The 24,627-nt window shown below is 41.0% G+C and overlaps 2 protein-coding genes across 5 annotated transcripts in view; both read left to right on the top strand.

The window, feature by feature from the left end:
- The first annotated feature begins 485 nt into the window (after positions 1-485).
- sec14l7 (SEC14-like lipid binding 7) lies at positions 486-11,789 on the top strand. 4 transcript variants are annotated; one of them, XM_007571975.2, is made up of 12 exons: positions 492-626; positions 2,296-2,371; positions 6,438-6,481; positions 7,194-7,256; positions 7,353-7,541; positions 8,600-8,695; positions 8,778-8,838; positions 8,936-9,019; positions 9,642-9,748; positions 9,814-9,953; positions 10,333-10,502; positions 10,704-11,789. In XM_007571975.2, the coding sequence occupies exons 1-12, from the start codon at positions 573-575 to the stop codon at positions 10,832-10,834; spliced, it is 1,215 nt and encodes a 404-aa protein (XP_007572037.1). In that variant the 5' UTR covers positions 492-572; the 3' UTR covers positions 10,835-11,789. The 4 variants fall into 4 exon arrangements, with proteins under 4 accessions (XP_016537217.1, XP_007572037.1, XP_016537218.1 ...); XM_016681732.1 differs by lacking the exon at positions 492-626 and adding an exon at positions 633-720; XM_007571976.2 differs by lacking the exon at positions 492-626 and adding an exon at positions 815-890.
- A 1,029-nt stretch (positions 11,790-12,818) lies between these two features.
- LOC103151774 (metal transporter CNNM4) overlaps positions 12,819-24,627 on the top strand; it is a 28,023-nt gene continuing 16,214 nt past the window's right edge. The window contains exons 1-5 of the mRNA XM_016681727.1: positions 12,819-14,331; positions 19,747-19,890; positions 20,106-20,240; positions 21,147-21,316; positions 24,334-24,430. Of these exons, the coding sequence (XP_016537213.1) occupies positions 12,834-14,331; positions 19,747-19,890; positions 20,106-20,240; positions 21,147-21,316; positions 24,334-24,430 (2,044 nt within the window). The 5' untranslated portion in view covers positions 12,819-12,833. The remainder of the gene's footprint in view (positions 14,332-19,746; positions 19,891-20,105; positions 20,241-21,146; positions 21,317-24,333; positions 24,431-24,627) is intronic.

The raw sequence follows: 24,627 nt of genomic DNA, 5'->3' as shown, positions 1-24,627 counted from the left end.
ATAACTAGGATCAACTGGATGGTATGTGTGATTGAATTAAACTTTTTTTTTTTTTTGCAAAGTGCCTTTAAATGGCATTTGCTATGTAAATAAACTGAACATTCCTAAAAAATAAATCGGATAAGAACCATATTTTATGCGAAACTTTTTCTTTTCTTTTTTTATTGATTATGTAAGTAACAGCAGATTTCAAACACTTGTTACCCAACTGTATTTATGTAATCTGTTGACTTGGATCGATGGTGTCATGCATAACCAGTGTATGCTCTTCTTGTTATGCATGACACCAGAAGAAAATCACTACTTATAAGAGATCATTTAATCAAAATTAGCCTAATATTTTATAAAAGAATCAAATAACTCAAGTTTATTTATTTTGTTTGTTTTTTTAGCTCTCCTGAAGGTTTCAGCAGGTAACCAGTGGGAGCGGGGTGAAAGTCCACCTTCCTTTGTGAGCACATGTGAGAGAAAGTGAGTGGAGGCGTGGCATTTTCACCCGTCTACCTGTCTTTACCTCCTTCAGTTCTCATTCGCAGGCAGCAGCAGCATCGGAGAGACGCTTCAGCCGAGACATGAGCGGACGAGCCGGAGACCTGAGCCCTAAGCAGGCCCAGACCCTCACCGAGGTCAGAGATGATTCCCCAATCTGGAATATCTGCTGGAAATTCTGGGAGGTTTTTTGGAAATGACTTTGAAATGACACGAGGCTGATATCTTTTGGTTTGCATTGATCCAACTTCAGATGCTCTCCCAGTGAAAACTTTGAATATGTTATGTGCTAATGCTCTGTGTTAAAACTTACAAACCCACAACCACATGTAGTTTCTTGAAACTACATTTGTTTTTCTGAATAATTTTTATCACAGGTTGCGGAAAGTTCCTCCTTATGGGTCAGAGTTGTTTGTTCTCCAATAACATTTAAATAACCATGTATTACAATAAATGGTTAATAAATTATTATAATGGTCAATAAGGACCATTTGCTTTTATTTGAACTTAAAAACTAAAAGCAGATGAGCTTGGATTTGAAAACGTGTGTATTTAGGTTTATCCACATAATTTTAGTGAAGCAAAAATGCATTTAGTTTGACAAATGACTTTTTTTAACAATGAGCCAAAATAGCAACTTTTATGGTGCAAATTGTAACCATGTAGCTACAAACAAAGAACTAATATGGACAGGAGGGCTGTTAAAAAGTCCATAAAATGTTTTAGATCATCAGAGAAGGACAACCTGATGATCTGAAACATCTTCATGCATTTCCTGATTTTTGAGGAAATACAAAAATCAGCTTTGAAATGACGGTTTCATTTGAGGGGAAAAGCTTTCCAAACCATCCTGCTTGAAAACTGATCAGTCCCTATAGCCATTAACCTGCTGCTCCACTGCTGGTATCACAAACATCAAGTGTTTGAAGTAATAATGAGTCAATTTACATCCCTGAGGGGATTTTTGATCCAGTCTTCTTTGCAGAATTGTTGTAATTCAGACATATTGGAGAGTTTTAGAGTCTGTTTAAGGTCAAACTACAGCATCTACCTCAGATTGAAGCCCACACTTTGACTGGGCCACTCTGACACTTTCATTTAGGTATTTTTTCATTTTATTTTCTTCCTATTCAAAAGTGGACTTGAGTGGACAAATATAAATACTGTTTTTGAAGAAAATTCACATTTAAAACAGGCTTCTTTAGGATACTACTTTATTAAAGAAGTGAGATTTTTATCACTAAACTAAGCATAATAACTGCATTTAGTCATATTTTTGGATTTACCGATAGTTTTGTTTTAAATTGTTAGTTTTAATGTTTGTTTTGGTACCACTTGGTGCAAGATGTATTACTGTAAGCTCTACAATTTATTTATTTATTTTTTTTTAGTCTCTGTAGCACTTTGAGATTTCTTTGAAATATAAGGTGCGTTACAAATAAAATTTATTATTATTATTATTATTATTTAGCAACGCTCTCGTGAACAAAGTGGAAAAAAGAGTAAAAATAACATTTACGATAACACTGCCAGTTTTGTCTTTTGTTTAATGTGATTAATTGAATTTTATTGAGAAGATCAAATCTAAATTCTTCTAGGAAATTCTTCATGATAACTGATAAACGATAAACAATAAATGCCCACTGCTAGATTGCATGCCAAACAATGCTTTGAGGGTTTTTTTGCATGTTTATCCCAGTTTCTGCGGACAGAACTACTCCAGCAGCCCACAAAGGTTTACTTAAGCTGCTTTTTCTTCTTTTTAACTCTTTGTGACTAAGAACTGCGCCTTGGCTTTTCTTTCAGTTTCGGGAGAGGATTCAAGATGTTCTCCCCAGCCTGCCGGCTCAGCATGACCACTACCTCCTCCGCTGGCTTCGAGGTGAGTCTCAGACATCCAGGTTCACCTGTTCAGTGCTTTCTGGACACTGATTATAGATTTAGGGAACACAGTTTGACCTGTTGGTCTCCGTTTGCAGCCGATCAAGGATAAGTCGACCTATGTTGCTCTGTGATTGAACTGATTGATAATAAAATAAGGTGCAGTTCAGTCTTGTTAATACAGTTTTAAATGTATTTATATAGTTTCAGCAGCATTTTGGAATCAAATTGCTGCCAGTGTTGTGCTGCAGTTGAAGGTTTTACAGTAAAAATTAACACAGGCTCATGAGGTACATAGACTTGATAGATTTAGTTCTTTTTCAGCCATACTGGTCACTCAAAGGTCAGTATGAGGGACACTCAGAAATATTCAGAACTACTGCACTGCTCAGTGGCCAAAAAGCAGCAGCTTTAAGACCAACATGATTGGTGCTTCACTAATATCTGAAAAATAGATTCAAGGATTGACTTTAATATTTTGGGTACACTTTGTTGCCAACGGTTGTCAACGTAGTACGCTTACTCTCATATCCGCCGCTTATTGTGTTTGACCTCTTCGCAACGCAGCTCACGCCTTCTGAAAGGAAAGCAGTTTCCTCTGACTCAAACCAAACAAAGGCAGAGGCCTACAGCCAAACCTGTTCCTAAAGTGACACCGTATCCAATTTCTCTAGAGGTCTGGGGGAAAAATACCAGAGCTAGAGGCTACAGTATTTACACCTGCGGGCTGAAGGAGATTGTTGGTCTTCTTTTCCTTTTCACACCAATATTCACTGTTTGAGTATTTCAGACAGTGGTATTTTTTACAGTTATTTTCACACAAGATTTTCAATCCGTAAGTATCTATTTCTGCATTGTGCCTTACATAAAGTCGTATTGAAAATAATTTATTTCACTAGCTTAGTTCACTAAAATATTACTTAGTTTATTTAGGTACAGACTGATGTTTTTAACCCTTTATTTCTATTAATTATGATGATTTCCCACTTCCAACCGATGACAACCCAACATTTAAGATTAGAATATTACATCGCACTAATGAAAATATACATGAATGTGTGCTTAATGAAATGTAAGTTTAATGCCTGCTTTACATGTTATTTTCTACAGGTACTTTTAATCAGAAGAAATTTTAATTTATTAAATATGATCGTATATTTGCACAGTTTTGGCCTTAGTGGGAAAAAAATACCTCTACTCGCCCCACCCCCTCCATCAGTTGGAGGGTCAGTGGATTGCAGAGAGTGATGCAATAATTGGATTAAATGAACAAAATGAGTCCTTATTCAATTATTATTATACATTAGTTTTATACATTATTTTTTAGCAACCTTTTAAACGTGAGATTTTAATCACCGCAAATTGTGAAATTTTGTGTTTTTTGTTTGTTTTTTTTTTACATTTGTAGAGTATCTAAATAGTTTTGCACTTTTTGTAGTTGGACAAACAGTTCATTAGTCTGGTTCTTTGTTCAAAAACGTTTGTAAACAAAACTGTTTTCAGTCCTGATTAAAAGGACCAACTGTTTCTGCATATCTCAGGTTTTCAGGGAGTTTGTTCCAGAGCTGAGGACCATAAAAACTAGACACTGCCTCATCTTGTTTAGTTCAGTTAGTAGGTCTCTGACAACCTGAGAGGTCTGCATGGCTCATACTTGACAAGCATTTCAGAAATTTATTTCTGATTTTGTTATTATATTTAATCCATCATGTAGTATTTTGATCGTGTCTCTGTTAGAGATATTTAAATCTAATTCAGTCTTGTTCATCTAATTCTTCTTTTCAAAAATGACTGAAGCTTCTAGAAGCTGTCTCTTTTAAAACGCAGAATTAAAATGATATTCAGGTCATCGTGATTGAATGAAAACTTCTGATTACAACATTAACCTTATGTATTTTGGGGAATGTCTCATTAACGGTATTTTGGCAGCAAAGAATTCATCATGTGGTAATTTGAAGAAAAACTGTTTTCTCAATCAGCTCCAGTTGTTCTCTCCCTAAAAAAAAGTCAAAACTGCATAGAAAAAGTAAGTCTATAAAATTATGTTTCAGTAGCTCTGCTACTGTAATTTTATGTTTCTGTCAGAAGCTTCTAGCAGCTGTGGTCTGTCTGGTTAATGGTCCACAGTCAGAGCAGGCTGAGATCGATGACCAGAGGTGCGTGCGTGCGTGCGTGCGTGCGTGCGTGCGTGCGTGCGTGCGTGCGCACTGCCTGTTGACTTTGACCAGTTTCTCTGCTCGCTTAAAAACAAGCTGACAGTTTGAAACTGTGTCAAAGGCACTTATTTCTTAACATCAAGAAACATAGAAGTTATATGAACTGTTGGGAGTATATGCATATTTCTATGTGTAAAATATAAAAAAAAATACTTACAATGAAAGCACCTAATCTCCTCTGCATTAATTTCACTGTTGTTATTTTGAAGACAGCAACTGATGTGAACATTGTTGTTCCTGAAAGGTGAGGTTATTCTCTTCCCACCATCCAGAAACTTCATTTTGTGTCCCCAAAATTATCCATTCCAAATCCATCACACTGTTTCACGTTAAATAAAACTAAAAAAGAAAGTGAATAAACATTCCTTACTTTGGATTAATTTAACACTATTTCTCCTGTGCTTGTTTTGGAGTGAGCCTATGGAAGCTATCTGATCTCATTTATGCTTTAACATAAAACACAGATACTAAAAAGATATCTTGCTCTGCTTCAAGTGATAGGCATTGAATATACATTTAAATGATTTTTGCTCCAGAGAGTGAGCCTGTGTTGAAAACAATTCTGGGCCACAGGTTTTGCCTTGAGGGTGTGTACAGATCGGCCAATGACGGTGTGCGGATATGGGAAAAGCAGTGATTGGTTGAAATCGCTGGCCCACACACTTTCATACACAAACACATGTTATGTCTCTCTACCTTTAAAAGGTCTTCGTATTGACTTCCATTCATTTCTATAGCCTATCCCTGACCCTTAACCATCTCTAGACCATAGCTAACTCACACCTTTGTCCTAAACCTAACCCTTAACTCCAAAGCGACTCTTCTCTTCATGGAGCAGTGGGTCCTCATAACATATGTGTAGGAACATGGTCCTTACAATATACAAATACAAGAACACAGACACACATGCACTCAACTGCATGCAGCAGGAAATGGACTTTAGCACAAGATCTGCCATCGGAGCAGGTGCCACTAGAGAAGAGGTGCACGTTTGTATTTCTACCCATATTTAGGACTTAGTACTGGCTTCTATTCATTTTAGTAACTGCTCTTACCCTCACACCAGTACCTGTATATTCCTAATTCAAACCTTAACCAAAACTTAATTTACACCATACCTTTAAACCTAACCTTTATCCCTGAAAAGGGTGCTCACCCACTTCAGGTCAGGCTTTGGCCCCCATAAGGCGCATTGGTCTTCAGAAGGTTATTGAATGTACTGGAAAAGTTCCTAAATAAGCAGCACGGACCTCTTTAGAGCGTAACTTAGATAAAGACCCAAAAGGAATCAGAAACTGTTGTTAGGGGACATTTTGCTGTGTTAGACCACAAGGAAAGCAGGGCAATGGACCAGCGCTGCACTTTCGTCTTATTAAATGGAATTCATGAATTCAACTCACTGACTCTTCTTGAACCTCCTACATTAAGAACCTAAATTGAGATAATTTCCACAATTTGGAGGCACTGCTGAGATTCGAACCCAGAATCTCCAGTTTACCAAACAATTTTCTAGAAACACATGAATTTTAATTCAATTTCCTTTATCAAATTTGGGGGCTTTCTCTTTCTCCCCTGAAGATATAATAAAATTATTTATTCCCAACAGTTCAAATAACTTCTCTGTTTCTTGTTGTTAAGAAATAAGACCAAACAATGTCTCAAAAAGGTAATCAGTGTGGAATATCATGGAATATTTCCTGGAATATTTCCTGACACCAGTGTCTCCTTCAAACTGGTGTGAAGGAGACATAACTACCAAACCAAAGAATAACTGCATGTGCTCTGTGCTGACTGAAATAAAACGTACATGTTTTCACATGGATGCTCTCTCTTCTGTTTCTCTCTTCCCAGCTCGTAACTTCAATCTTCAGAAATCAGAGAACATGATCAGGAAGGTGAGATTTTTGTGATCTCTCTGCTTTGTACCTGACTCATCTCAAGCCTTTACATTTTTCATACACAGTTTTTAGATTCATGTAGCAAATATTGCTTTTTACTTTATTGATTTTTACCTACAGAGTGCACAAGGAGGTTATATAATATGTAGCATTGTTAATAATTGAACAGGAATTTCTCAACTGTTTTTGTTTTTGGTCTCCATTAGTGAACTTTTGACAGCTGAGCATGTATAAATCTGCAGTGGAGATTATAATCTCTTCTGCCAACATTAGTTGAGGCGGCAGCATCAGAGCTACAGAAGCTCAACAACCTGATAAAGAATGCTGGTTCTGTTCTGTGGAGTGTCTGGAGATGACGATGCACATGGACAATCCATACTTTTCTGGATTACCCATAAAATCCAGAAAAGTCTCAGCAACCCTGCCCGTCTTCTTTATGAAACTTTTGTTCAACAACAGAGGATTTTCAGTCAGAGGGTTTCTCAGATATGCTGTGATACTGACTGCTTGTAGGAGATACTTCACAGCCACCATCATCTACAATAAGTCTTTGAAGAAAATTGTGTTCTATGTCATTTCATTTCTCTCGGGGGTTAAGAAAGAATTTCTGAACTGAATTTGGTTGTGCTGGAGTTTTTCGTCATTAGTTTTACTTCCTGGTTTTTGTGAGACTCATTTCTTCTTCTGCTTCCTTTTCCTCTTCTTACAGCATGTGGAGTTCAGGAAGCAGATGAAAGTGGACACCATCATAGCTGACTGGAAGCCTCCAGAGGTAACTTGCCCCCCCCTGCCCCTCTCCTCCGCTCGTCTTCTCAGGCGTCTGAGACGCACTCTGTTGTCTTGTCGTTTGATGCTTGTCCTTGTCAAGGTTATCGAGAAGTACGTATCCGGTGGGATGTGCGGCTACGACCGAGAGGGGAGTCCCATCTGGTACGACGTGATTGGCCCTCTGGACCCCAAAGGCCTGCTGCTGTCAGCCACCAAACAGGACTTCCTGAAGACGAAGATCAGACACATCGAGATGCTGCAGCGGGAGTGTCGGAGGCAGTCTGAGAAGGTCTGGGACAAGCTCTCCTCTCACGTCTAAACCTAGACTCACTTTTTTCCTTCCCTTTGTACCACATTTTTTTCACCTTCAAACTTTGTTTTTCCCTTTATCTGTTTCTATTCTCTTCCCCTTGTCTCTTAATTTTTTGTGAGAAACAAAATAATGTTTGCTTCTCCTAAAACTGTTTTTCACAAACATGTTTTGTAATTGTACGTGTCGCATTTTGAGCTCACGTCACAGCATAGAATTTGAAATTGCCCCCACAACATTTTAATATATGCAACTTGAAATGAAAATATAAACCTCTTAATGCACTTAAGAGATCTTCTTTGCTCATCCTAATGAGAACTGTGATTCTTGTTTTGTAAATATGACTGGCCAAGACACATAGACATTTTGTAAACTCAAATGCCTACTGAGGCATTTTTGAGTTTACAGATTCTGAAAGTGTTGATTCTAATCTTTGTTTTCTCTTAGCTTGATGTAAATAATTTTTTTAGTTTAGGTGTTATGGATGCAGTTAGTCAGCATGGGGTGCAACGCTCCTCACATCCTTGTCACTGTCATATCACACTCAGGCCAGGGGGACCTCTGCGTGCCAGTGGCGTACTATGTATCATAATGCTATTCTAAAAACAAAAGTTCTGCAACTCACCCCGAGAAACTGAAAAATATCTCTGCAGACATGAATTTCTCTGATCATGTAGTCCAGGTGACGTTTTCTTCCTACCAGTATCTTCAGCTTTTCATTTGAGTGATTCAGTCTTAAGCTATTTATCCATTATTATTTTTAAACGCAATCCTTTGGTAAGGTAACTGTACGTGTCGCACTCTGAGCTCACATCACACCAAATAACAGTTGTTTAAATGCAGTACATTGCGGACCATTAGGGGGCACCTAGAGACCACAGGTTGAGAAAGGCTGACCTAGACTCACTTTTTTTCTTCCCTTTTCTTCACCTTCCTTCCAGGTTCAAACTTTTTTCCCTTCCTCTGTTTCCATTCTCTTCCCCTCATATTTCCTCTCCTCGTCTCTTCCTCTAACATGTCCTCTCTGTCTGTCTCAGCTCGGGAAGAACATAGAGTCCACCACTCTGATTTATGACTGCGAAGGACTTGGACTGAAGCACATTTGGAAACCTGCTATTGAGACTTACGGAGAGGTTTGTCGCTCGCTCTCACATTCATCACACGCTGTTTCTCAAAGCCTTAATCTGTGTCTGAGCTGCTCTTTATCTCCTGCAGGTCCTCACCATGTATGAAGACAACTACCCTGAGGGGCTGAAGAGGGTGCTCCTCATTAAAGGTACCTCACCCGATTTGCGACATGGTCTCGCTATTGTTCAAGTTGTGTTTTCAAGTTGAAGTTGAAGAATTTCTTTATTTTGTTATTTTTGTTGCAGCTCCTAAAATGTTTCCAATGGCCTACAACTTGATCAAACACTTCCTGTGTGAGGAAACGCGACGGAAAATCGTGGTTTTAGGAAGTAAGATGACTCTCCTTCTCTTTAAACTATAACATCTCTGACATTGCTCTGTTTAATGCTAACTTTTATTATTCCTTATATTAAATTATATTGGTTTCTGCTTTTTATTTACAGAATTAATAGTAATTCTGCAATAAATAATAATAGCAGCGATAAATAAATAATCTATTATTTAAGACATTGGACTCAAATTATAAGATTACCACAGGACTATAACGCAAACACGGGGAAACATATGATGGAATATTAGGCTAAGAATTTTTTTATTATTTAGAAAATAAAGTCATAATATTACAAGAATAGAATCATATTAATACAAGCATCAAATTATAATATGTCAATAAAGTGGTAATAATACAAGAGTAAAGTTGTAATAAAATGATGAAAAAAAGTCATAACAATGCGAGATTAAAGTCAAATTACCAGAATAAACTTGTAACAATATGAGAATAGTTGTACTAAAGCAAAAGTAAAGTCATAATTAATGAGAACAAGGTTGTAATAAAACTTTATTATTTGTAACATAATCTGTAATTATGTTACAAATTATGTCCAAATTATTTATTTCCTTCATTCCTATGGTTTTATTGACTTTTTCTCCTAATTGTTTGGCTGTTTGCAGATAACTGGCAGGAAGTCCTGCGCAAGCACATCGACCCTGACCAGCTTCCTGTGGTGTACGGAGGAACCCTGACTGACCCGGACGGAGACCCTCGCTGCAGAACGATGGTGAGAAGAGAAGCCCTCAGACAAGATCCAGTTTGTTTGGAAGGTTCTGACCGTTGCGCTTCTAGATCAACTACGGCGGGATCGTTCCCAAGTCTTACTACGTGCGGGAGTCGCTGAAGGTTCAGTATGACAGCAGCGTCACCATCAGCCGCGGATCAAGCTTGCAGCTGGAGTACGACGTCGCTGCCCCCAGCAGCCTCCTCAGGTATGACAGCAGGTGCAGAAATCTGTTCTGAAACACACTGAGCAATAACACGCATTAAGAAAAACTCTTTTTGATCTCAACAAAAATTTGGGAAAAATGTGTTAAGAACTTTGTAGTTATTGATAGATTCTTGTTTATTTTAGAAAAAAAATACAATACCTTCCCTTAATACTACATTACATTATGTATTTTTAATTAAAACGTACAAACTTGAGTATCTTCTGTCCTTGCAGCTTCACTGTCTCCATCCATTTACGTCTCATTAATGTGTCTTTTTTCTAGTTTCAACACATGTCAGTTATGTTTTAGTACATGTAGGGAATGTGTTTTAAAAAACAAATGTATCAGTAGAATAAGACGCAGTTCTGTTCCCTGCTAGGTGGCAGTTTGCCAGCGACGGAGCAGACATCGGGTTTGGAGTGTACCGGCGCACCAAGGACAGCAGGAGTCAGAAGGTAGCCGAGATGGTGCAGGTTCTTCCCAGTGAGCGGTACAACGCCCACCTGGTCCCAGAAGACAGCTGGCTCACCTGCTCGGAGCCAGGAGTCTGTGAGTAACAGCTCGTTTTCCTCAGGTTTATCTGGATGTTTGTCAAGAAAATTGGTCAAAATGTATGTATCTCTGCATATGTATGTAAGTGTGAATGGGTGAATGTGGCTTTGGTGTAAAGAGTTTTGTGTGGTCAGTGTGTAACAAATGTGTCTGTATTCTCTGCTAGCTGTTGCTAACCGCATCCCTTGTCCCTTGCAGATGTGCTGTGTTTTGACAACAGCTACAGCATCCTCCAGTCCAAGAAGGTTAGCTACAACGTGGAGGTGATTCCTCCTGCGGATGAACAGCTGGAGACTCTGTGCAGCAGAGGGGACGTGGGGCTGCAGTGAGGACACACAAACATTACATCTCACATTTTGGTCACCTCGCTGCCTCACGACAACTGGATTTAACCTCAGCGTCTCTCAGTGCACTGCATGTTAGTTCCTAATTGTTTGGAGCCTTAATTGTAAAGCTGATTAATGTGAGGATGAGAAGCAGTACTGTGAATGCAGTGCACTGAAACCATGCCAAAATGATTCAGAACTGAACCACAGGTCAGTTCAAGCAGTCCAGCTGAGATTCCATAGTTATCAAAGTATGCATTGCATTTACTAGATTATAATAGTTAGATTATAAATACACATGTTAATTAATAATAATTTTTTCAGATAATATTTATTTTTGGATCAATTTCCTGCAAGATTTGCTTGATCATGAACACAACACATTTACACTGCCATCTACAGGCCAGTTTTGGGTGATCCAAAGTCACCAGTAACAGCTGCCTCACACCATCTGGTTGTGTTTTCAACACTTTGCTGAACTTTATTGAGTTCTGCTTTTAAAGTCGATGTGTATAACAGTAGGACCTGTCCTCTTCACCAGCGGTGGAGCTAGAAATTGCCCGTTGCTCACTCAGGAGTGGCCAACAACTGAGCGACGCCGGAGTTCAGAGCACAACATCAGTATTTTCCAAATTCAATTCAAAAATACTGTATTGATTCCACAGGGAATTCCACAGAGAATAAGTGATTATTCATATTTTTAAGTTAAGTAAATATCTAGTTTTAATATTCTTGGTGTGCAATCTGTTAATGAAACCACTTGACTGATCTTTATGTGTTGAGCAGCCAAAAATAAAAGTTAAAAAGCAGGCGGGAGATGCCAATGAAGTATTGACTCTGCAAGCTAGAAACTGTTAGGGCATGTCATAAATATGTAATAATTTATTTTAATTTATGAACGCTTCATTATGTCAAGGTTAATGTTGAAATGTTGCAATAAAAACCTATTGTGTTTAAATATGCCAAATTGCTTTTATTTGTATTGAACTTTATTTTATTTTTTCCACAAATCCCCTTTCCCGTTGGGCCTTTTAAATGTATGAAATTCACTTAATAACTCTGACCGATATTTTCTTGATCAGAATCAACTTGATTCGCCAAGTTTGTGCACACAACAGATTTGATTTCAGTACCGCTGAAATCCGCTTATATTTTATAAATCATGTAAAATTCAGAACTATTAAACCTCAGTTGTCTCGCTCTTTCAACTTCTGTCGAGCTCTGATTGCTAATAATTGCTGCGTCCACCAGGTGGCGCTTCAAGACAAGACATGGGGTTATTGGATGTATTACGTAATAGCTGATCAGTGAATATTAGGATCTAACTAATGATAAAAACAGTACAACTAGCAAGTATCAAAACGACTCTGAGGGCGGATTAACATCGAGACGAATAATTTTTAAATTTTAAATTAAATTTACAGATTTGCTTTTTTTTTATTTTATTTTTTTACTTTGTTATAAAATAAAATCCACATTGTTCCACAGAGACGGCCTGGTTATGTAACAGAAATATAATTAATAGTGTAAGCACAAGAGGGACTCCGGCTGTGGAGGGGTGTGTGTGCCTGTGGTGGTTATGTCGGTGCTTCCAGCATCCCGGACCGGGCTCGGTGCCAGGGGGATGCGGGATGATGCTGGAGGCGGGAGGGAGGAGGGGGTTGGTACATATGCCCTGTGAGTTTTACATAACATCAGCTGGCTCACACATCAAATGAGTGACAAACCGCTGGCCGCAGCACAACAGACAGCGTCCCTCCTGCCGCGTGCCGCAGTGCCCGGTGTCCAGCAGAGAGGAGGGGAGAGAGCGCGCGCTCCTGGCTCTGCGTCACGTAAAGGATACAGTTGGAGGGGGGCACGTTTGTTTACCAGCCATACCTGTCGTAGTCCGGTTGGCGCTGTTGCCGTTTGTGTATGTGCATGTGTGTGTCTCCGTGAGTAAAGGGAGATGGAGAGAGAGATGGAGGGCCGGAGGGAGGCGGAGCAGCTCGGACATGAGTAAATGACGTCAGCTCCCAGGTCGCCGAGCAGAGAAACAAACATGGCGACAGAATGGAGCGGGCAGCAGGGTTACATTCTCACCGTCATTATCTGCCTGTGGAGTGCGGTCGGCGGCCGGACAGAGACTGCGGCGGCGGCTGGTTCCGCCCGGGTCAGCGGTGCGAGCCAGGTCCTCGGCATGCGGCTCGAGCGAAGCGACAAGCCGTCCAGCACCAATGACGACGGTGTCATCCAGGTGACCGAGGAGAGCACTGTGCAGCTCCGGTTTTACGGGGTGCAGCTCCACTCGGGTGCCTGGACGCAGATCCGCTTCACGGAGCTAGCGGACGGCGGCGACGAGGAGGAGGAGGATGAGCAGGAGGAGGCGGTCGCGGCGGCCAGGGGAGGCAGCGGCATGATGGACACGCCGGATAGGACTTGTGTCGACTTCACGAAGGACATCAAAGTCGGGAGCTACATGAACGTGAGCAACCGGGGGACGTCCGGGGTGCTCAGCGTGCAAGTTAAGCCGCTGCGCAAAAGCGAGCCGCAGAAGGAGTACGCTTTGTGCACGCTGAGCGAGGATGGCACCAGGTGGGTTCTGCTGGGGGAGAGCGACGGCAGGTTCCTGGTGGTGGAGGAGAAGAAGTCGCTGCTGCCCATGTGGCTGCAGGTCATCCTCATCTCCTGCCTGCTGGTGCTGTCCGGAATGTTCAGCGGCTTGAACCTTGGCCTCATGGCGCTGGATCCCATGGAGCTGCGCATCGTCCAGAGCTGCGGCACCGACAAGGAGAAGAAGTACGCCCGGAAGATCGAGCCCATCCGGAGCAAGGGGAACTACCTGCTGTGCTCCCTCCTGCTGGGCAACGTGCTGGTGAACACCACCCTCACCATCCTGCTGGATGACCTGATCGGCTCCGGCCTGGGCGCGGTGGTGGCCTCCACCATCGGCATCGTCATCTTCGGGGAGATCGTCCCCCAGGCGCTGTGCTCTCGCCACGGACTGGCCGTGGGAGCCAACACCATCATGGTCACCAAGTTCTTCATGCTCCTCACATTCCCGCTCTCCTTCCCGATCAGCAAGCTGCTGGACTACCTGCTGGGCCAGGAGATCGGCACCGTGTACAACCGAGAGAAACTGGTGGGGATGCTGAAGGTGACGGAGCCCTACAACGACCTGGACAAGGAGGAGCTGAACATGATCCAGGGAGCGCTGGAGCTCCGGACCAAAACGGTGGAGGACGTGATGACGCCCCTGGCGAACTGCTTCATGATCCAGGCGGACGCCGTGCTGGACTTCAACACCATGTCGGAGATCATGGAGAGCGGCTACACGCGCATCCCGGTGTACGATGAGGAGAGGTCCAACATCGTGGACATCCTGTATGTCAAGGACCTGGCGTTCGTGGATCCGGACGACTGCACCAACCTGAAGACCATCACCAAGTTCTACAACCATCCGGTGCACTTCGTGTTTCACGACACGAAGCTGGACGCCATGCTGGAGGAGTTTAAGAAAGGTGAGTGTTCCAGTGAGGTTGTGTGTGCATGCTGGTGTGTGTGCCCATCATCACATCATCAAACACACAGAGCTGCCTGTCTGCATTGATCAATAACACCAACCTACATTCACAAATGGACTCACAGTGGCATTAAAAGTGGGAATGCACTATATGATGCATAAGGGCACCATGTTAGAGGGGGCGCCAGAAAAAACCCCAACATTTTCTTTATTTAACAGCTGCCTGTGCATTGAAAACCCCTGAGGGTGCATATAATGTATCTGCTTACACCTCATAAAGTACTTTTCTGTGGCCTCATTATTGTCACCAGAACGTTTGCATAGGCTAGACCAGGCCAGTTTGGGGTGCCACAGCTAAGAAAAATGTGATTAATCTGAAATGTATTCAGATTTATCACATTTCTCATCAAGAACTATTGATAGGAGAACACTGAACTGTTGTGGAAAGGAAAACTAAGACCTAATATCTGCCCAAGTGCAACGTTTGCATCTCTGCCAAACTGTCTTGGCAACAACCGTATGGTTAGATTTCTCATATCACGTGACCACTGATCATTTCTGATCAGATTCCGCTTTTCACAATGAAAACATTGAACTTTCACTTTACGATACTTTCCATAAAAAAATACAATGTCACCAACTATTTACATCGAGCTTAGCTTTGTTTTTATGTTATTTTCTCTTTAAAAATGACTCACTCATTGACCAACATGTTACTGTGTGATAGTAACACCTCTGACTGAGTTGTTTCAGCTCTCATTCATGGTCTGGAGTTCAAGTTCACATCTGCACATTGTTGACAAAACAATAACAGCAAATCTGGAGGTAATATTTTCACCTAAAACCCTAAACATTCACTTCATGACCCATTCAAGAAATGCGTGAGCTATTTAGTAGTTTTCGTAACCTTTCATTAGTGTGAAGCCTCTCAAAAATGAATAAGAAAGGTAACTTTTACCTTCTTGTTGCGTAATTTAAAGTAAAATTTGTGATACTTGTAAATTTGTAAATTACAAAATGAATACATTTCGAAATGCTCAATATCAACACTAGTCTGAATGATTATGATGTAACTAGTCACTATTGATCACAATGATATGTTCAAGTGATTCTTTAGCAAAGAAAATAAAAACATTTAAATTATTTATACAGAAAAAGAATGATAACAGAACAGAACTCTGAAACCCTCTGATTTATCAGAACGTTTCATGACTCTGCACTGGCGTCTCCAGGGGGTGGGGCTTAGGGGGCATGAACCCCTCTTAAAAAATACTGTCCACCCCAACAGGTCATGTTCACATGATAGAAAGTCACACAGAGCGATCATCGTCAATAAAGACATAAAGATAAAACCAAATAAATAATTAAATACAAAACAAATAAATATATAATAAATCTCTCTATATAAAATAAGAAATTATTAAATTTTATACATATGAAATTAAAGATTTGGTTTTTGTGCCCCCTGCTCGTAACATTTCTACTGGCCTGGCCTGCTCATCCCTGTGAAAATGTAGTATTTGTTACAAAAATGTAGAGGAAGTGTGCTAACTCTGATTTACATAATCTGGCAGGAGGCTTTTTATTCTCCACACACACCAGAGCAGCAGATTTGTCTGAACGATCATCTTCAGCAGGAGTGAACTCTCCAGCTGTGGGCTGTTTAATGGGATGAAAACCATCACGTTCAGGCGCACAGGATTAGTGCGGGAAATCTGAGCGCCGATAGCTACACCTTGCTAACATAATTATTATCGTGGCACAGAGCAGCTCGTTTAAAACACACACACACACACACACACACACACACATAATCGAAGGTCATGGATGTTGCGTCTTTAGCATTGTCCAGAGTTGTCTGGACTCGACAGAGGACGGAGATCGGCTTCAGATGTCAGTGTGGTCAGCTTTCATCCGCAGCTGAGTCCCATTTTTAGCAGCAGAGCCTGAGTCATGCACACATGCAGCAGAATCCTGGGGAATGCAGCAGTTCTGTCTGATTGCAGCTAAAGAGAGCATGGCGTCAACTCAACTGCTGCACAAGACACTGCAGAGGTTGCTGACCCCTCACTGCCTGAGGGACAGGGGGCGATGATGATGATGATGTTTGAGGGATGAGTCATCACATGAGCGGCTGGCCGACTTCAGCTCTGCTGCAGCTGCAGACTACTCTGTATGACGGCGAGCGATTTCAGGCTGACGTTAAGCGTTTAGAGCCGCTCATGGCAGGATAGATGATTAATTGTAAGCATTTCAGATGATAAAAGTAGCTCCATCAGAGAAGACTGAACAAAATGGGATGAAAAGAAAATATTTAATGGCCATTCTGGATATTTTGTAGTTATTTTAGGGGAAATATTCCTCTGTCTGATCATCCCTACGATGGTGTATTAAGACCTTTTTTTCTCTTTTTTTAGAACTTTCACTTTTATTATTTTTACAGAGCAATTATACAGCCATACATCAGTCGTTCATAACACAAGTGTTGACAATATGAAGTTTCCCATAAAATAAACATCTTAGCATGACATCTTACGACCTCAGCATCACATCTGTAGGCTCATCACCATGCAACCCTAGAATAAGTATACACTTTGGGCAGGACACCTAAACACCTTATGCCAAAAGACAAACTTGTTGGACTTATTTACATCAACAGAGCTTCTGCTGGCCCCCAGCGCATGCTAAAAGTAGTTTTTTGAAGTCTTAATGAGTAGGTTATGAAGGCCATTTTAGATAGAAATAAAAAGGAGGAGTTAATTTCCGCCAAAAACTCAGAAACTGAGAAATTTTGAGGATAATTAGTTGGGCTATCTGTTCTGGTAGCTAGCTTGCTGTCAACTGCTTAACAAGGATCAGCCTGAGAAAACTCTGCTCAGTCTGACACATTATCTGGCTTTTCAGTAGAAATTTGTCAAACTTTCTCCTGATTTAAAACCAAAAAGAAGACATTTAAACATTATTTTCTGTTATAAGGAGCCTGAGGCAAAGATTTGCTGTTTTTTTCATGTGACATTGTTTGTTAATTAGCTCAAAGACTTAATTGCTCAGATGTATTAAGTTTTAGTGAAGACTGAAGTTCCTTCAGATACATCACCAAGTCTGAGCTGCTATGAAATAAGAAGTCACATGGATTCCTACCCTTGTGGTAAAATGATGACCCACCTCAAGAGTTTCATCCTCCAGGGTTTACATTCCCAAGATTCTCAATGAACAACAAGCTTTGACACAAAGAAACAGTAAAACATCTGGAACAACAAGCCTACTGTTAAACTCTAGCCTGGTCATCGGCTTCCTATGCAGTTCCACTCTAATCTCACTTCGGTGCTATGTCTGGGATTTCTCCCATTGATCTGGATTTCTCCTGTAGATTTTCAGCGAACAGAAGGAGAAGTTGTGAGTGAGTGGAGACTTTGATTTTCTGCACTGTTTCAGAATTGTAGTCTGCCTGTAGCTGTAGCGATGGCAGCAGAGGAAGCGAACAAAGTCATTCAGTCAGCGCTGGCCACACTTCCAAATATTGAACGAACATCAGCAGCCGCCTCATTCAGCTCGGCTCTTCTCTCTTCGCAGTGGAAGGCTGTGTGAAATTTCTGGTTAGCTTGACAGTGTCAAACTGACGCATTATAAGCAACACAGCTAAACTTTAAAATCTCAACACAGCAGACGCCTTCAGGAAGCAATCTTTCTCAGCAGATGAGAGCCCAGGCCTCCTGGGCAAAGCACAGCGTAGAACAATATGCTGTTTTTTTTTCTCCTGTCAAATTTCAGCGAACAGAAGGAGAAGTTACTTATCTTACGCAGAAAGTAAAAATAAAAAAATATCTAAAAAGACGCAATCTATTGGTTGATTAGTGGTACAGCTGTGTGACAGAGGAAGCCGTCCAGGCCGGAGCTGCTGGTGTCTGATGTCTATGAGCTGTGACAGGCCTCCATCCCGCTGACCTGATTAGACCGCTTTACTTACCTCCTGCTGGCAGGCGTCAGCGTTCATGATGGACTTAGTATGTCGAGTCGAGTCAAGTTTATTAGCATGGCACGTTTCAGCGAAAAGGCAGTTCAAAGTGCCCAACACCATAAAAACTTCATGCAGCCACCACTTATGAAACAAGCAATAAACATTAGATTTTTTCAAATGCCAAAATCAAAATCAAGTCTAGATTTAAAGGAACTCAGTGTTTCAGGTGTTTTGGAGATTTCTGGATGTTTGTTATAGATTTGTGGTGCATAGAAGCTGAATGCTGCTTCATGTTTGGTTCTGGTTCTGGATGCAGAGCAGAACCAGAAGACCTGAGAGGTCTGGATGGTTGATACAACAGCAGCAGATCTTTAATGTACAGTATAGGGCTGCTAAGCCATTCAGTGATTTATAAACTAATAGCAGTATTTTAAAGTCTATTCTCTCAGTGGAAGGACTGTAGAACTGGGTGATGTTTTCTATCTTTAAGGTTTTAGTGAGAACACCAGCAGCAGCGTTCTGGATCAGCTGCAGCTGGAGGATTGATTTTTTTTTTTGTTAGTTAGACCTGTAGAGACACTGTTGCAGTAATCAAAAATAAACACATGGATGAGTTTCTCTAGACCTTGCTGAGACATTAGTCCTCTAATCCTGGAAATTTGTCTTTATGTGACTCTGAAGGTTCAGGTCTGAGTCCTGATCACTAATCTTCAGCTAACTGAGGCTGAGTGCTGACTCCAGATTGTTCCTCTTTAGGTCCAGAGATAATGGCTTCAGTTTTGTCTCTGCGTCTGTTCAGTGATTGGATGGGTTCAGAGTCACCTGGTGACATCATAATGTAGAGTTGTGTATCATCTCCATAGTTATGGTAACTAATCATATTTCCTGTTATAACCTTGAGCTGGTGGGAGCATATAGATATTAAATGAGGGGTCCGAGGACTGAAACTTGGTGTTCCTCACATCTGACTTCTGTCCCCTTCAATGAGAAGTTACCTATTGATACGACAAAGTCCCTGTTCTTTATGTAAGAGTCAAACCAGTTCAGTGCTGTATCAGAGAACCGCTTTTACTTCTTTCCTCTTTATCTCAGTCTGGCAGCTTTTCCAACTTCTTTCTCTCCCAGGCTCTTATCCCAGTCTGGTCTATATTAAGGTATCTGTCCATCCCTCTGGCAGCCAGGTTAAATCCACTGACAGATCCAACGGCTGTTTGAAAACTGTAAAACAAATTATATAAAAAAAATAGAAGAAAATATATTTTCGTCTAGCCGAGGGGAGAAATCTGTTTGAAGACTGAAGTCTTAGCAGCAGCTCCTGCTGTGAAGCAAACTTTATTCCCTCTCGTCCCATCTGATACCTGTCCCACTTTCACCAGATATTATAAAACAGGAAGTCTTGCATCGTAAAATGTCGATCGACGGAGTCTTGATGCAACCTCTGGTGCCTCTCTGCAGGTAAATCCCACCTGGCCATCGTCCAGAAGGTGAACAACGAGGGTGAGGGCGACCCGTTCTACGAGGTTCTGGGTCTGGTCACCCTGGAGGACGTCATCGAGGAGATCATCAAGTCTGAGATCCTGGACGAGTCCGACCTCTACAGTGAGTCATTGAACCTTTTTGCATTTTGTCATCATAGAAGCTCGAGCTCTGACGCGTTTAGTTGGGCTTTATTGGGAATGCAGGACACTGGGTTTATGAGAGCCGACCTCGATGGGACGGGGAAGGGGCTGAATTCAAACACAAGCTGCACAGATTTGGATTTGTAAACAGTTTGTATTGTATTTTATTGTGTGTCCTCCTTACTTTACTGTCAGCTGACAACAGGAACAAGAAGAAGGTGGATCCTCACAAGAACAAGCCGGACTTCTCCGCCTTCAAGCAGGACGGCGACAGCAAAGTGAAGATCACTCCCCAGCTCATGCTGGCTGCTCATCGTTTCTTAGCCACAGGTGAGCTCTGAGGACGGGTCATGCTCCGGGTCAGGATGAACACGTTACCGTCATTCAAAGGAAAGGAGAGGCCGATTAAATCTCCTTGTTGTAGATTTACTGTTCTGCCTTTAGCTCGTCATGTGTCATAGAGCAGTTTAAGCTAAGCTTTAGCTTGTTTTAGAATACTTTTGCCAAGTCCAAATCATGATCCCTCCACCGCCGTACACTGAGATGGTTATTATGGCCAACACATCACCTGTGTTAAGCAGTAGTTTAGGTCTGGTTCGATTCTAATTTGCTACATTAAGTTGTGCTGTAATTTTCTTTTTAGAGATAAGGTTTTTTTTTGTTCTTTCTTTCTTCTAAACAAGCCATACCTGTTCAGTCTCTGTCGGTACTCTGATGAACGTTGAAAAGGCAAGCCGAGATGTCAAGAGTCTGAAATGTAGCTGAGGGGTTTGATGCAGTGAGAAACGCGTGGTGAACATGTTTGGACTTCAGACCCAGCAAAAATGATTCAAGCTGCGCAGTTTTCCTTTAAAATGGCCAACCTACAGAACTGTTTTAGGTTTTTATCTAAAATGGTTTACACCACAAAAATCAGACCACTTTATCTGTCACTAAAATATCAAATGTGTAGCTTGCTGCTGAGCATATTCAAAAAATAAATAAAGATTCAAAACTTGTTTTCTTTTTTTGGATTTTTAATTAAAAAAGAAATATTAACCACATGTCAGACTTTTTATTTTTCAACTATATATGTACATACATGTAAAGATGTGTTGACTCAAACGGCACTCTTTATGAAAATTGAGTAAAATGGCAGCCTGCATAGCTTTGTTCTCATTAATCCTTAATAAATCAGCCTATTACCCTGCGTGTATCTTGTCATGACGTTGTTGTTTTTTGTTGTGGTCCTCTCAGAGGTCAACTTGTTCAGCCCGTTCCAGATCACAGAGCGGGTGCTGCTGAGGATCCTCAGGCACCCAGAGGTCATCCAGGAGCTCAAGTTCAACGAAAACGACAAACGGTCGCCTCTGTACTTCCTCTACCAGAAGGGAAAACCTGTTGACTACTTTGTACTCATCCTGCAGGTGAACACACACACACACACACACACACACACACACACACACACACACACACACACACACACACACACACACACACACACACTCACACAGACACACAAAAACTGGAGAAACATTCACAGCTGGCTGGTGTGAACGGAACTCCTAAGTTATAAAAGTAGGTTGATGGAAACACATTTTTTGTGTCGGTTCTGACATGTTCACTTCCACTGATGGGTCAGAGCCTCACTAGAGGAACAAAACTGAAACATTTCTGAGTCCAAACCTGCAGCTCAAAGGGAGAACTCTCCATTTTTCTGAGATGTGTGGTCTATACCAGTTTCCAAATTCTGCTTCCTGTTTATTACATCCATCGGCTACCCAGAGTATGAAATTACGCTCTGGGTAGCCTGGTTGATTTGCTCCAGACTAATAGATGACAACATACATAATTCTTTTTTTTTCCTTTTGCAACATTTCAAAAGTTTGCGTAAAATTCCCATTACAATTGGATGGAAACAGCTTCTGGCAAGCTAATATTAGCTGGACTATTGACTTGGTTATCTAGCCTGCAGTCTACTGCTTAACAGTCTGTTAGCATGCTAACTATTTATAGAAAATGTGGAACTTTTTACAATTTTCCTAGATGTGCGGTCTATGCTAGTTTGCAACTTTTACTTCCTGTTCATTACAGCCATGTGCAGCGTCAACATCTGACAAAATCAAACTTTGCGTCTCAGTGTTGATTCACTTCAAACCTGTCAATGGAAACATTGCTCATTTCACATTTTAAAAGTTTGCTAAAAAATTGCATGATAGTTTGATAGAAGCACAACTACTGTCAGCCTTTTATAAATTAAAACTTCTGGACGAAGAGACGAACGGCAGAAAGGAAAAATATCCTGTAAACTTCTGCAGCATTTTTGTGCATTTTAATAAAAACATTTCCAAATCTATATATTAAAATAGTACAGTGTTAATAATAGATTATATTATTTTAGTAGCAATATTAGTTGTATATTAGTTGTATCTTTATGTTATACATTTTTATGTAAAATTTCTGTACAAATGCTATGAGAATATGTTTTTTATTATTATTTTTTTTCTCACACACAGTGAGAATCTTACACCAGTCCTAAATTGTGATACTATCTGCTTTTACCTACTTGTGTTTCAGGGGTTAAAGGTCAACAGAAAGAAAAACATTCAGAAGAACATGTAAAGTTAAAGCTCAGAGGTCGAAGAAGAATAAGGTTGATTTACTAAAAACTGTTCAGAATTTTTGCCCTAAGAGAGACTCGAAGCAGAACAATATTTTACATAAAGGATCAAACCATAAATATTGTCTAAATGCGCTTGATGAGATAGAGGTGTGATTGTGTGTGATTCAATGGCTTGGTTGTTGACACCTAAAGTGTGGATAAAGTGACTGTAGACACTGACTGTGCAACCTGATCACACCTGTTCCTGTTTCACCAATCTGGTAAATTGGCGTGTGTGTGTGTGCGTGTGTGCGTGTGTGTGCATGTGCAAATTTATGTCCATCTTTATGAGAACCAGCTGAAGCTCCAGGTCTTGGAATGTGAGAACTTTTTTTCTGCTCAGATTAAAATGGATGTTCAGGGTCAGGAATGTAGTATTGATGTTCAATAGGTGAAGTAGCACATGATGTTAGTTGACCTCACTAAGATGGCAGCGTATATATTGGAGGTAAATAGACACTGCAGTGGAGAACCTGTGCTGGGATGTAATATTTATAAGTGCCTGTGTTACAAGCTACAGGACTCGACTCGACTCTGGGATTTTAACATGGAAGAGCCTCAGAGCTGGTCTGATACTCAGACACTTTGCTGGGTAACAATAGGAAAGTTAAAAAAGCATGGATATATTTAGATGTCACTGGACAGTTAATAGGCTGCACAGTGGTTCAGTTGGTAGAGCTGTTGCCTTGCAGCAAGAAGGTTCTGGGTTCGATTCCCGGCCCTGGTGTTTCTGCATGGAGTTTGCATGTTCTCCCTGTGCATATGTGGGTTTTCTCCGGGTACTCTGGTTTCCTCCCACCGTCAAAAACATGACTGTCAGGTTAATTGGTGTCTCTAAATTGTCCCTAGGTGTGAGTGTGTGTATGCATGGTTGTGTGTCTCTGTGTTGCCCTGCGACAGACTGGCGACCTGTCCAGGGTGACCCCGCCTCTCGCCCGGAATGTTAGCTGGATAGGCACCAGCACCCCTCCTGACCCCACAAAGGGACAAGGGTGTAAAGAAAATGGATGGATGGACGGTTAATGGAAAAATTCCCAGAAAAGATCCTAAAAAAAATGAATGCATAACTTTTTCAATTTGACTCTGTTTTTTCTTCTTTTTTTTTGTTTTTGTTTTCCATACAGTTGCAGTCGAAACTTACTGTAGACAGGGATGATATGTTTAAGGGTGCACCAATACATCGGCTTTCTGATCCTGTCTTCATTGCCTTAAGTTTAAATGTCTATAAATCCTTAAAAAGTCTGAAATTTGTGTGTCTGAAATTAAGGCCTTTAAAATGTATTAAATTCATAGAAAATAACGTAAGCTGGCTTTAAATACATTAATCACAGCTCTTTGATGTTGTCGTGCCAGAACTATTTATTCTTGTACATTCTGTTGAGTTTTTGTCACAGCTCTTTTCTGTCAGGCAGTTTGAGTCGCGTCTTCTCTAATCCACACTGGTTCAAAATTATACATACAGGCTCATTTTAAGAGCGGCTGCGTTCTAACAATAGAACCCGGCAAAGTTTTTTATAGCACCAAAAGCCTTCAGCTTGGTCACAACAAACCGGGTCAGATAGTCACGTGACCAGGTTCAATGACAAGCCTTTTGCATAAACAGAGACAGACTGGGCAGTCAGAACAGGACAAATGTATATACCTAAGGCGTTTCCGTGATAACGATGAAGGTCTCATCCAGGTCTCATCAAGGATTGTGTTTAATTGTTTTAGAGAATAATGTCTCACATAAATGAGTTAAAAACAACATTAAATCAGATTTCTGTGTGTGTTGATCAGGGACGGGTGGAGGTGGAAGCTGGAAACGAGAACATGAAGTTCGAAACCGGCCCGTTCTCTTACTATGGAGTCATGGCTCTGAGCACGCCAACACTGGGTGAGACAACACACACACACACACACACACACACACACACACACACACACACACACACACACACAGGCTCCCTATAAACATGCACCGGGAGACACAAGCGTGACAATGATGCATTTCTCAGGATGCCTGTGAAGCCTAACGGTCAGAAAAATATTTTTTTAGGCGACTTTGTCACATTTTTACTGACCATACAGTCA

The sequence above is a fragment of the Poecilia formosa genome, unplaced genomic scaffold (genome assembly GCF_000485575.1).
Source record: "Poecilia formosa unplaced genomic scaffold, Poecilia_formosa-5.1.2 Scaffold291, whole genome shotgun sequence".
NCBI classification, from domain to species: domain Eukaryota; kingdom Metazoa; phylum Chordata; class Actinopteri; order Cyprinodontiformes; family Poeciliidae; genus Poecilia; species Poecilia formosa.
The sequence above is the reverse complement of the archived record's forward strand: the minus strand, read 5'-3'. Positions and strand labels throughout refer to the sequence as shown.

Coding starts and splice junctions, on each gene's coding strand:
- sec14l7 (XM_016681731.1), top strand. CDS start 573: ATGAGCGGACGAGCCGGAGACCTGAGCCCTAAGCAGGCCCAGACCCTC. Junction 8,696..8,777: donor CTATTGAGACTTACGGAGAG/GTTTGTCGCTCG, acceptor TATCTCCTGCAG/GTCCTCACCATGTATGAAGA. Junction 9,954..10,332: donor GCCCCCAGCAGCCTCCTCAG/GTATGACAGCAG, acceptor GTTCCCTGCTAG/GTGGCAGTTTGCCAGCGACG.